Raw genomic sequence first — 12,256 nt, forward strand, 5'->3', positions numbered from 1 at the left:
CTGCAGACAGGGTCGGTCGCTTGCCCAGCAGCGCAGGGCTCCCCGTGGGAGAGCGGGGAGGCGAGGCCGGCGGTCGGGCCCGGAGTCTGCCCTCGTCTCTCCTAGCGGACTGCCGGTGAGTGCAGGGGCGCCGGGGGCCGCCCGCAGAGCGCACTGCCCGGCGAGGACGAGAGCCGGGGCTCCTTCCGGCCGTCTGTTGGCCGCAGCGCGGTTCTTGCCCGCTGCCACGCTCCAGGGACCCCGTCCCCGAGGATTTGTGGGGTTGTGTTCTAGAATGTTGTCCTCCAAGTGTGTCACACCTGGTCTAGACAGGCAGCCGCTGTGGGCTTGGGAATCGGGACTCGGACGCCATCCCCGGCTCCACTGCTGTGGGGCTCAGTGGGTGACCCTAGCAGGACCCCGTGCGCTCCAGACACAGTTTCCGGTGTGACAAGGCATGGGACCCCGTGAGGGCCAAGGGCTGCTGTGTTGGGGCGCACTCCTGGTCTCTGCTGTCAGAGCTCGGAGAGCCCCCGTCGCACGGGCCTGAGCACAGACGCTCCTTCTAGCCTCCAGATGGACTCTCAAAGGACAGCACTTTGTTTCTGTTCAGAGCTTAAGGCAAGAGCCCCATCCCAGGCACCAGAGCAGTGACCAAGTTACTGTCATTTAACTACGGTCACCGTGCTCATTGCCATAGACGGCTGCAGGGGGAGGTTTGGAGAGCATCCCTGATTAGAGCTGGGGACCAGAGCAAAGTGGAAATGCTGCCTTTTGCAATTTGCTTGAATTTCCTTGAAAGCAGTTACTACGAAGACCAGAGTGACTCCCTGGCCGCGTTAATGTCCTGGCGCGAGGAAGGGGGCCGGGCTTGCTGGATGCAGGATGGAGCGAGTGAAGCTAGCGCGCAGCCCGGCCTGGCATTCCCCCCTTCATTCAGGGTCTTTCCTTGGACCTGTTCTTGGAACTGAACGGATTCAGAGACACGGAGGATTTGCTGACCATCTCACCCGGTTTTAAAAATGCTTGGGGTTCCATAAAACCGAAAAGATATTTGCCCCACCCCTTCCCCTCCATTTCTAAACCCATGTGGATTTTAAGGGGAATTTAATCCATGTGTTTCTGATTCATTTGCTCTTAACTCATCAAAACCTTGTTTCAAAAAAGCTATTTATGTCCAAGGAGCTTGTGGAGCTGGGCTTTAAATCTTTTCAAAGTCTCCCCTTCCCGGCTTTGAAATGAGATGTTGCCTTTTGCCAAGCATAAATGAGCTCAGCAGCCGAAAAAAAGGTTCCCGTTTGGTTCACAGTTGGAGACTGTGAATTCTCAGTGGGCTGTGAAGGACAAAATACCTCTCCCCTCTGAAGACTCCGCAGGTCCCTTTCTCGAGGCAGGACCCGTGTCCTGTGCCTTGGTGTCTGTCCGGGAGCCTGCTTGGTGGCCACGGGCCGGGGAGTGGCAGGATGATGGAGCCCACCTCTGCCCGGAGAAGGGGGAGCGCTCAGAAGACACTTTGAGGAGCGGTCTCCCCACATTTAGGGGAGTATAACTTAGGAGTGACTGCTAACTTCTTCATAAAGTCTGAGATATTTTTTAAATTGGAGTAGACCTGACAAGGTCTGAATTATTTTCAACTAAGGTAGGAGAGTAGAGAATGCACCCACCCCCGGCCTTTACCAATTACCTGCGTGGTGCCAGTCTCGATTTTGAAATGCATCTTGGACTTCACATCAATTTCATTCTTAAATATTTTGGCCTATGTCTCCAAAATATAAGGAGAAGTTCTTAAAAAATCCACAAGACTGTGATCACGAAGTGACAGTAAATTCCTAAATTTCATGCACTATTGCAGCCGTGATTAATCTCCCCCGTTTTCCCATAATGTGTATTTCTTTGAAGATTTTGGACCAGCCTCACTGCTTCACTCAACTTGCTAAGTGTTTATGCATTTATATTTCTTTCCCGGAGCACCCCTTTGGCGTGGCTGAGAAGGGCTGAGCAAGCATCAGCCCAAGCATCGTTTGAGCAAGCATCGTTTGCTGAGTGCCTGCCTTGAGTGGGGTCTCTTGGGGGATGGTACAGATGCTGGTGAGCTGAGTTCTTGCACCCAAGCAGGTGACACTCCATAACCACCAGCCACCTCATAAGTAAACCGAGGCCCCGAGGCCAAGTGGCTTTCCCAAGGGGTCAGGGCTTTCAGATGGAGCCCGGAGTCGGACCACGTCCTTTAACCTCCCAGAGTGGGTCCTTCCACCAAAGCCTGGTGCCCCTTTGCGGTGTTGGACAAGGGCTCACTCTTGGCTGCTTTTCTGGGTCTGCTGTCCATCCCTTGGCTGTGCCAGCGTGGGCGCGTCCCTTTGTGCCTCCGGAGCATGAGCCTGAGGACTGCAGGAGGACGCAGACTTGCAATCCACTGCCCAGGCCCGGCAAGCATGGGCTGTTTCCTTTGGTTCAACAATATTTCAAAGCACATGCATCTTGGAGCGCCTGTTCTTGGTGGCGACCCGAGCAGCCTAGTGTCTATAGCCTTACAGCTGGTCCCCTGTCGGATGTGCCCCCCGGACCGCAGGTGACCTCACACACGTTGCAGGCTTGAAAGGGCAACGCTTCGACCTCACCCTTCGAAGCGTGTGTGAGGCTTGTACACACGTGCACGTCTTCCCATGGCCACACAGGCTGCTCAAGACTCTTTCCCTCACCCCCGATGTTCCCGGGAGCCCTTCCCCAGCCAGGACGCGCGCCCCGCAGGTCCGCGCTGTGGTGACTCTTGCCGCCGGTGGCTTTATTCACTCCTGTCATTCACGCCCTCTGCGGGCACACGGCGCGGACCGGTCGGTGTGCAGCCGCCCTTCGCAGGCAGTCACGAGCCTCCGGCTGCCGGCCGTGCGCTCTGGCTTGTTCCTTTCCCCTGCAGCGTGGCGTTCCCGTATGGGAGGGCAGAGCGTCTCCACCCCTCACCTCTGCACGAGTGTACCACAGTCTCCCCACCCTGTTCAAGCGTACTGCAGTCTCCCCCCTGCTTGAGCATACCAGGGTCTCTCCCCGTTGGAGCGTACTGCAGTCTCTCCCCCCTGCAGGAGCGAACCGCAGTGTCCCCCCCGGCACAAGTGTATTGCAGTCCTTCCCCCTGCACGGGCGCATCGTGATCTCTCCCCCTGCACGAACGTACTGCGGCCTCTCCCCTCCCGGTATCCCCTGCACGAGTGCACCGCGGTCTCTCTGCCTGCACGAGCGCACCACAGCCTCCCTCCCCGCAGGAGCGCACCACAGTCTCCCCCGCTGCACGAGTGCACTGCGGTCTCTCTCCTCCCCCTGCATGAGCGTACCGCTGTCTCCCCCTGCACAAACGCACTGCGGTCTCTACCCCTGGCATGACTGTACTGCTGTGTCTCCCCCTGCACAGATATCCCACAATCTACCAATCCGTGGCATTGTATGAGGCACTGGGGTTGTTTGCAGGGTTAGCCTGAGTAGGGCTGCTCTGAGCACCCTCACACACGTCTCTGAAGCCCATAAGCCTACGCGCGCGTGTCTACTGGGGACGTGCTCAGGAAAGGACCACAGTGCGGTCACGGGGGCCGCCCGTTCGCTTCGCTAAATCTGCCAGACCTTGTCCTGGTGAGGCAGGGCTCCTGACCTGCATCTGTCCCTCCTTCAGAGGGGCTGCCTGTGCACTCACTGCTCGCTCCGTGGGCTCCTGGCACAGACGGGGTGTTCAGCTGACACAGCTCATGGCTGGGGAAGAGTCCCGCGCAGACCCCGTCCCACCACACCTTCGCCCTGGCCACTGCCGGCATCCGAGCCACTGTCACAGATGACATCTGCACACCGCTCCATTTTTTCCTTTTTCCTTCTTTTTAGAGGAGAGAGAGAGAGAGAGCGCGCGCGTGCATGAGCGTGATTGGGAGGAGGGGTGGGTGCGTGGGGAGGGGCACAGGGAGAAGGAGAGAGAATCTGAAGCAGGCTCCAGGCTCAGAGCCCGAGGTGGACACCCGCCTTGCGACCTGAACCAAAATTAAGAGTCGGCCACTTAACGCAACGGAGCCAGCCAGCGCCCCCACCCCCGCGCACCGCTCGTTCCGCCCTGGCCCGCCTCCCGAACTTCCAGAGCTCTGTGGGGTGGGCCTCACCGCGCCCGCTCTGCAGAGGGCCACGCTGAGGCTCCAGGGAGCCAGTGGCTTGGTCCCCACGGTGCTGAGGGGCAGAGCGGGGACACGGATGTTCCTGAGGCCCGTGTGCTCCGTCATTAGCCCACCCGCCCCTGAGCCCCCTTGGCCTCTGGCCCCCCCAGCAAGATCACTGCCAGATGCACCCCCTCCCCAGCCTTTCTGTTCCCGGGGAATGGTTTTCAGCGACTAACTCGTTTCCAGACGGTTCGGCTTCCCCTGGGATGTCTCCAGGGGCTACAGTCTGTTTATAAATGGTCCTGGGGCCTTTTCCTTTACTGGCCTCTATTGACAAATAAATGGCTGACTCACACGGGTAAAAATACACTTCTGGGTTAGAGTTGTGTAGAGTTATTAAAAGTTTGTTGTGTCTGCTCGGATGGTGCAGCCGTGCCGAAGGACGAGGCAGCTGCCTGACTGCAGGACAGACGTCAGCGGCCTCCGCGGCCGCCATGTGCTGTGGGTGGTGGGGACGAGGTCCACAAGGCCGTGGAGGCCACAGTGCTCTGGGGTTCTGGCCCTGGATTTGGAGCCAGCAGAGCCGGTGGGTGCCACGGGTCTGTCGTTTCTCAGCCGTGTGACCCCGGGCTGGGCATCACCCTTACCCCCGAGTTGTCCCGAGGAGGGCGCACACACAATTTCAAACAAGTGGCCAGTGTAGACGTTCTGAGTAGGAAGGAAGAAGCGGCCCAGTAACAGCTCCGAGAGGGAGGCTGGGCCGGACGACAAGAGCCTGCTGAGGATTCAACACGTCTCGGCTTGGCGATGCCAAGGACACGGCCCAGGTTCGTCGCCTCCCAACCCGGTGCACTTGACAGACATCGCTAATCGATCACAGCGCTCTCCTGCTGGGGCTGGAAATGGACTCTCGCTGGGCACGCTCCTGTGGGACCCCAGGCGGCCACTGCCAGCGGACCAGAGTTGGCGGGGAAGTTAGAACCCGTGGGTGCTTCTGGCTGGAGACTGGCGTCTTCCCGGTGAGGGAGAGTCTCCGGGGAGCTCTGAAGGTGGCTCAGCGGCGATGTCAGGCCTCACGCTAAGGGCACGTGAATGAGCAGCACAGAAAGGTATTTCCTGTCCCTCCCCACTGCCGGCCCGACTCTGTGATAGGTGGCCACTCGAGTGACCCTGCTCTGCCTGCTCCCCTGTCTCGACACTCCTGACCCCCACGTGCTACAAAGACAGAGGAGCTTCAGTTCGGAGGCTTCGGCAGCTGGACCGTCCTGTGAAGGCTGGGAGGCGGCGTGTGGTTTTCGTGTATTACTCCCATGATCACGCCTTCTCTTGATGGCCCCCCCACCGTGGGTTTTCTTTATACTGGGGATATGAAGTTTCTTATCAAAGAGTCTTGTCCAATGAAGGTGAGTCCATGTAGGGGAGATTAAGTGCGTAAGGGCACAGGGAGGCCGTGACCGTGTCAGAGCCCGTGCAGGCAGCCTGCAGTGGCGCTGGCTGGGCCGGGGGCACTGCTGGAGGCCACACAGAAAAAATTGGGGACCACACTTCAAAAAATTTTGGTAACATACACAGAACAAAAAATGTACCATCTTGGCCCATTTTTAAGGGTACAGTTCAGTCATTGTGAAGCCATCCCCGCCATCCATCCCCAGAGCTTCTCTGTCCCAAACAGAAGCTCTGTCCCCATTAAATACTAACCCCCCCTTCTCCCCACCCCTGCCCCTGGCCCCCAGTCCGTTCCACTGTCTGGAGGGATTCGACAAGTCTGGGAGGCTCGTGTGAGTAGAACCGGACAGTCTTTGTCCTTCTGTGACGGGCGTATTTCACCCAGCACAGTGTCCTCAAGGTCCGTCCATGCGGTAGCAGGTGTCAGAATTCCCATCCTCTGGAAGGCTAAATAATATTCCATTGTAGGGAGAGACCACGTTCTGCTTATCCTTCAGTCAGTGGACACCTAGGTTACTTCCACTTTTTGGCGATTGTGAATAACATTCTTATGAACACGGGTGTGCGAATATCTCTTTGAGACCCTGCTTTCAATTCTTTTGGGTGTACCCAGAAATGGGATTGCTGGATAAGATAACCAGACCTTGGTCTTTAAACCCCACAGGCATGACTCTCTTGTGACAGAATTCAGTACTCAGTGCTGGCCCTGTGACAGCGGATATTGTCTGCCCAACACCCATTTAATCATAAGATATAGGCCTGAACTTAGGTTCCCCAGAAGCAGAGCCTGAGACAAGGGTTGGGTGCAGGGAGTTTACGTGGGAGGTGGTCCCAGGAAGGACAGGTAGGGGAGTGGGGAAGTGAGACAGGGAAGGGATGGGGGCAACAGATGTGCAGTAACGAGGAGGTGACTTTTAAGGGCTCACTGGGGGACTCGGGAGATCCTAGAACATGCCAGGATCATCCCACCCAAAAGCTGAGGACACTGGGATATCCACCCCTGATTCTGGCTCACCATTGGCTGCAGGCTACTCTGGGGTGAGAGGGGGTTGTGTTTCCTGGACAGGGTGAGGGCCCACAGGTGGGGCACTGGCAGCCTCAGCCACGGCACAGGTGACCCCAAGCCCTGCCAGGGAGCCCCTCCACTCCCGAGGCTGGAGAAAGAGCATGCTTGGTTCCAAACTCCCCAGGTCAAGGCCCTTCTGTCGCCAGGCTTCTGTTCCCTCTGGAGGGGCAGGCTGTGAGGGATGGGCAGGATTTACTGCGCAAGTCAGAGACTAAATCCTAAAATGTCATAAAGATTGCAGAGGGTGTCAAAACCAGGGCTGGCAAATGGGGCCCATGGGCCCCTCTGCTCCCAAACCCCCCAGTCAGCACTCTTCCTCAGAGTGTCTGAGAGCTGGACTGGTTGGAGCCGGTGGATGCGACCAGATCTCCACCTCCCCCCCGACCCACCCCCGTGCTCCGCGAATACCTTGCTTTCTAGTCGGGGAGTTTGGCGGCCAGAGCTGGTGGGGGTCTGGAAGCAAAGCCTTCTCTGTGAGGCCACAGACAGCATGAGGGCTGACCTTTCGGCATCAGGGGGCACGTACCATGATGGGTGTTCTCGTCTTTCAGTCTCCCGGGTCTGGAAACCAAAGCACTAAGAGCTGCCTCGCTGGGCTGTGTTTGAGGGACGGACTTCTGCCACTGTGGTGAGACGGTATTTAACATTTCAGAGACAGAAATGGCCATCCGAAAAAGCTAAAATGATATGTTTTGGCCCTGTCTCTAACCTTTGGAACGCTGCCCGGCTTCCGACAGTCTGATGCTGTTTTGGGGGAGGAAATCTTGTGTTGAAGAAACGCACATTGCTTTTGTCTGACGTGCTCGCTGGTTCGGGAGCTTTCGTCTCGGACACCGCAGACACTGCGTCTCTTGATCTCTTTGCCGTCTCTGAGTGGGGCGTGCCCTGGACGCCCAGGTGGTCCGGGCCTGCGCCTTCTTTCCTGGGAGACAGAGAGAAGAAAACGTGTTCCAAGAAGTAACTACTCTTGCCTCCAAGATACTCGTGGTTCTTTGCAAGAAAACACATTCCCACGGAGATTTGAAGACAGTCCTCCTGGGGCAGCCCCTTTTATCAGCAGGAACATTATCCCCTGGGAGCTCCGCTCGTGGAAAACGGACGTGTCCTGTGATGCACGAGATGAGTGCTGGCGGGGATGCGTCGCCTCGTAGAGAACTAGTCAACACAGATCTAGTCAACTAGATCTAGAACTAGTCAACACAGATCACTGTTAACGCTCTAGTCAACATCCAGGGCACAACATGGACTAACTTCAGAATTAGAAACAAACAAAAAACCCCGAAACCAACCGAGCACCGTATTATCTACAATGGGATTGGTCGGTTGTAGCCCCAAATCAATACTAGTGGGTTATTTGTAAGAATGACTGCCTGCTTGCTTTTCTTTCCTCCTACGTCTCCCTTAAAGATGAGGGCCATATTGGACACAAACGTACACATTCTTGAGCTGAACCACTAGGTGACTCAAACCAGAGCAGGTAGTTGGATCTGGGCTCCCGGGGCCCCTGGAGACCTTGAGGCCCTATTTGGACCTGGCCTCTGCTTCTCCGTTTGCACCACAAATGGTCTGAACTAAGCCATCCTTCCAGTGCTACCCTTGAACGAGAAGACAACATATGTGGATGGGGCAGAGGAGGACACTATGATCACCTACAACAGCACTGTCCGGTAGGACGTCGCGTGACAGTGGAGGCGTTCTAGAACATGTAGTCGAGCACACGGCATGCGCACTCCCCTGCTGGGCAAGGGGGAGCAAGGGGCTCCAGGCACTTGGAATCTGGCCAGGGCGAGTGAGGAACTGAGCTTTAAAAACGATACAATTTAACTCATTGAAATGGAAGTTGGCTCCATGGGGCTAGCGGCGGCTGTCCAGGCCACAGGCCGGCTTGGAGAGAGTCTGCAAACTGGCAGACGCGGCCGGCTGTGCTCCCCCATGGGCTTCGCTTTTCTCATCAGAAAGGGAGCTTTTGGACAGATAGGGCTTCTTAAAATTTTCCACCGGAGTGCAATGTTACAGTCGGAATCCGGTTAGGAAAAGAAACCACACTAGGTATTCCAAAGAGAGGGGCTGGGTGCAGGGAATGGGGTGTTTTCAAAGCCTTCAGAAAGCCCCAGGGCGTGAAATCAGGACCGGCCACAGTCCGAGTTTAGGATTGTTGCGCAATTCAAAGACTCAACATTTCGGTGCTGTTGCCCCGAGGTGAGAACAGCAGCAATCCAGGCTCATCGGCGGCCCCGAGCTGGGGGGCTGGCAGGGGAACACAGAGGCCACAACCCACACATCCCGAGGCCGCCAGAGGAGGCCAGACCTCTGGCTCCCAGAGGTCACGTGAGTGCCCCCCATCGGGTGCCGGTATGCTCCTTGGAGAGCTCCAGAGGCCAGGCAGGGTCTGGGAGAAACGCAGCTCTGTCCTCTAGCCCTGGGGTACAGGAGGTGGAGACGGTGGCTGCTGCCAAGCAACATCCTGCAAACGTGTCCAGCACTACCGGAGGGTGACCGCGCGCTCAGAGATTGGAGGGCGTGCGGCGTGGGGGGCCCTTCCTCAAGAACAAGACTGACAGCTCTGGCTTCGCCTGCTCAGTATCTGTATTCCTGGCAACAGCGCTGGGATTTTCCGTGGGTGCCTCCCTCCCCCCGCCAGTCCATCCCCTCAGTCTGGGTCGTGCACTTTACTCTTGTATCCAGAAGTGGCCTGGGGATTCGTCTGGACAGCTAGGTGATTATCTCCCATGCCCCCTGCCAGAGGGCTGGGGCCAGGGATGGATATAAACCCATTTAAATGAAAGAGACCCAGTGGTCATGGACCATTGGGAAGGGAATTTGGAGCTCAGGGAGATAGGATGCAAGGCAGGAGCTTAGGCAGCCATCTTGCCTCCACGAGGGCAGTTTCTGCCTGGCAGAGACAACAGACACACAAAACAGAGGTAAAAGATGGGGCTATGCCATGAATGTTGTATCACCCCAAATTCATATGCTGAAATCCCCATTCTCAAAGGTGATGGTTTTGGGGGGGGGATGCCCACAGGGTGTGACTGGGTGGTAAGAATGGAGCCCTTAGGAATGGGATTCGTGCCTCTAGGAAAGAGACCCCACAAGGCTCCCAGCCCCTTCCACCGTATGAACACACAGCAAGAAATCGTCCAGCGCAACGGCAGCCCAGAGTAGGCTCCTGCCAGAGCTGCTTCATCGTTTGTCATAAAAATCATTAGAAAGCAACGTAGCAAGGAGGGTATCAACTCTGATAATATTTGGTGTACTTCTTTACTTAAATTGGAATCGAAGCACTTACAGAGAGCATCTGGAATGTACTTTTTGCTCTCTGCAAAGCAAAGAGGATGCAAATATTTACCATATCTTATTGTTAGCAGAGAGGGAAACTGTGTCCTGGAGAATAATAGTAAAATAAACCTTTAATAATAACAAAATAAACTCTCCAGAGGTTCATAGAGAGCTAGCAGCTGAGTTTAAAAAAAATTTTGGGTAGTTTACATTATTTAAAATACTTCCCTCCACCCCAATAGCAAAATTAATATGTATTTGTAAAAAGTCTGAGCATTACAGGTGTACGGCAGATTTTACTTTTTAAAATGTTCTTTCAAGTCACTGTTAGACTGTAATTTTATGCTAATTATTTTCACCTACTTATATATTTTAAACATGTTCTTAAATAAGCAAATGACATAGTTATTACTTTTAAAAAAATAATAATTGAATTTATAACGTAGGGAGTGTCTGTTCCTGCTTTTAGGATAACCACGTTATGAGACTTTGGAGCCTGGCTGCACGCACGCCGAGGACACATTATTTTTATTTATTGTTTTCAATAAAAAACGGGAACAGACCTTGCTTTCTGTCTTAGTACCTCTTTTTCACGAGATCGACTTGGGCATTCTCCGCGCTTCCACACGCGGTCTTTCACTCTTCAAGGGCGCGGTCTTCTTTGGGATTGTGGTTTATTTCACCAATCCCCTGTAGGTGACCACACGGTTGTTTCCAGGGATCTGCTATCACATATCTATATCTATCTACGTCATCCCCATACCTCCCCTGTCTATCATTTATGTTGATAGCATCCCTTATCTTTGTCTAGGCACTAACGACCTAGCTATCCATCTAGCCATCCATCCATACGCCCATCCGTCCATCCACACATTCACACATCCATCCATACGTCCATCCACACATCCATCCATCCATCCGTCCATACGTCCATCCACACATTCACACATCCATCCATACGTCCATCCATCCATCCATCCGTCCATCCAATATATCAATATTATCTATCTATCCATCCACACGTCCATTCACACATCCATCCACACATCCATCCAATATACCAATCTTCTCAACCTATGCACCCATTCATTTTTCTCTGCCTATCATCTATCTAAACATCTCGCCATCAATCCAAAAGGCCGATATTATCTATTCATCCTTCATTCATATCTACCCGTCTATCTATCTGCCTGCCATCTAGCTAGCATCTGTCAGCTCCAGCCAGCCATCTCTGTATTCAAGTCAGGATGCAAACACTGTCCACACACATTACATGTGACATCAGCTCCCCACTCTTCCTTACTAGGCTGTTGGCCTCACCCCTGAGCAGTGACATGAACGGAACTGGGGACCCTCCCATTTCCCAAGCTGGCCTACTTGGGGAGGGATAACTCCCTTGGCTCCGGTGTCCTGTCCACCCCACCCCACCCCCCATCTCTCCATTGGTGGCTGAGGACGCGCTTGCGGGGCTCGGAGCCCAGAGCTGGCAGCCCCGCGATCTGATACGACGCCCTCGGGGAGATTTCAGCACTTCGTCATCCTTGCCGTCCTGGCGCCAACCGCTCGGCCCAGCCCGCTGCCAGACGGAGCTGTCGGGCCCCACGGCCGCGTTTCACAGGCTCGGACATGGCCAGGCCACGTCTAGACAATCCTGAGCACCCAGGAAAACAGCCCAGGTCTGGTCAGACTGGACTGAGCTCACTTCCCGGAGGCTGGGAGCCCATTTCGACACGGACAGCCCTGGGTGCAGTTTCTGGGACGCATCCCCGCGAAGGCCGCCCTCCCCACCGCGACGGGGAGACCGGGAGGAGGCCCTGCCGCAGCTGGGAAACAGATTTCCGTGGGAGTAGCCGGCTGCTCTTCTCGGAGCCTTCTCTCAGTCCTCCGTGTTCCGGCCCCGCTCCTGTCCGTTCCATCCGCGGTACCTGTTCTGTTAAAGCCAGCACAGTCCTAACCACACTACTTATCGCGCGTGCAGAAGGCCCCTTTTATCCTCACAGTGACTTTCATGTCTTACCGTCCCTGGTCTCTGGGGAGGAAGAAGGGAACCCAGAGAGGTTAAGTTACTTGTCCAAGGTCACACAGCAGGGTTGGGTTTGAGCCTAAGTCTTTTGACGACGGGGAGAAAGCGAGCTGAGGACAAAGCATGAGCTGACACCCCACAGTTGCACCCCTGCCCCCTCACCACGACTCCTGGGGAGGACCCGTGTGACGCAGCTCCAGGAAACTTCCAACTATCTTTTTTAGAAAAAATTATTTGACAGACAGAGATCACAAGTAGGCAGAGAGGCAGGCAGAGAGAGAGGAAGGGAAGCAGGCTCCCTGCTGAGCAGAGAGCCCCATGCGGGGCTCGATCCCAGGA

The 12,256-nt window shown here is 55.3% G+C and overlaps 1 protein-coding gene across 1 annotated transcript in view; it reads right to left on the bottom strand.

The window, feature by feature from the left end:
- Positions 1–5,390: 5,390 nt before the first annotated feature.
- The window catches only part of LOC116578871, a 120,783-nt gene continuing 113,917 nt past the window's right edge, over positions 5,391–12,256 (bottom strand). Inside the window, exons 3-5 of the mRNA XM_032323452.1 lie at positions 7,325–7,537; positions 7,142–7,238; positions 5,391–5,996 (exon numbers count right to left, since the gene is read on the bottom strand). Coding sequence (XP_032179343.1) covers positions 5,797–5,996; positions 7,142–7,238; positions 7,325–7,537 — 510 coding nt within the window. The 3' untranslated portion in view covers positions 5,391–5,796. The remainder of the gene's footprint in view (positions 5,997–7,141; positions 7,239–7,324; positions 7,538–12,256) is intronic.

Source organism: Mustela erminea, chromosome 19 (assembly GCF_009829155.1).
Source record: "Mustela erminea isolate mMusErm1 chromosome 19, mMusErm1.Pri, whole genome shotgun sequence".
Classification (NCBI taxonomy): Eukaryota; Metazoa; Chordata; class Mammalia; order Carnivora; family Mustelidae; genus Mustela; species Mustela erminea.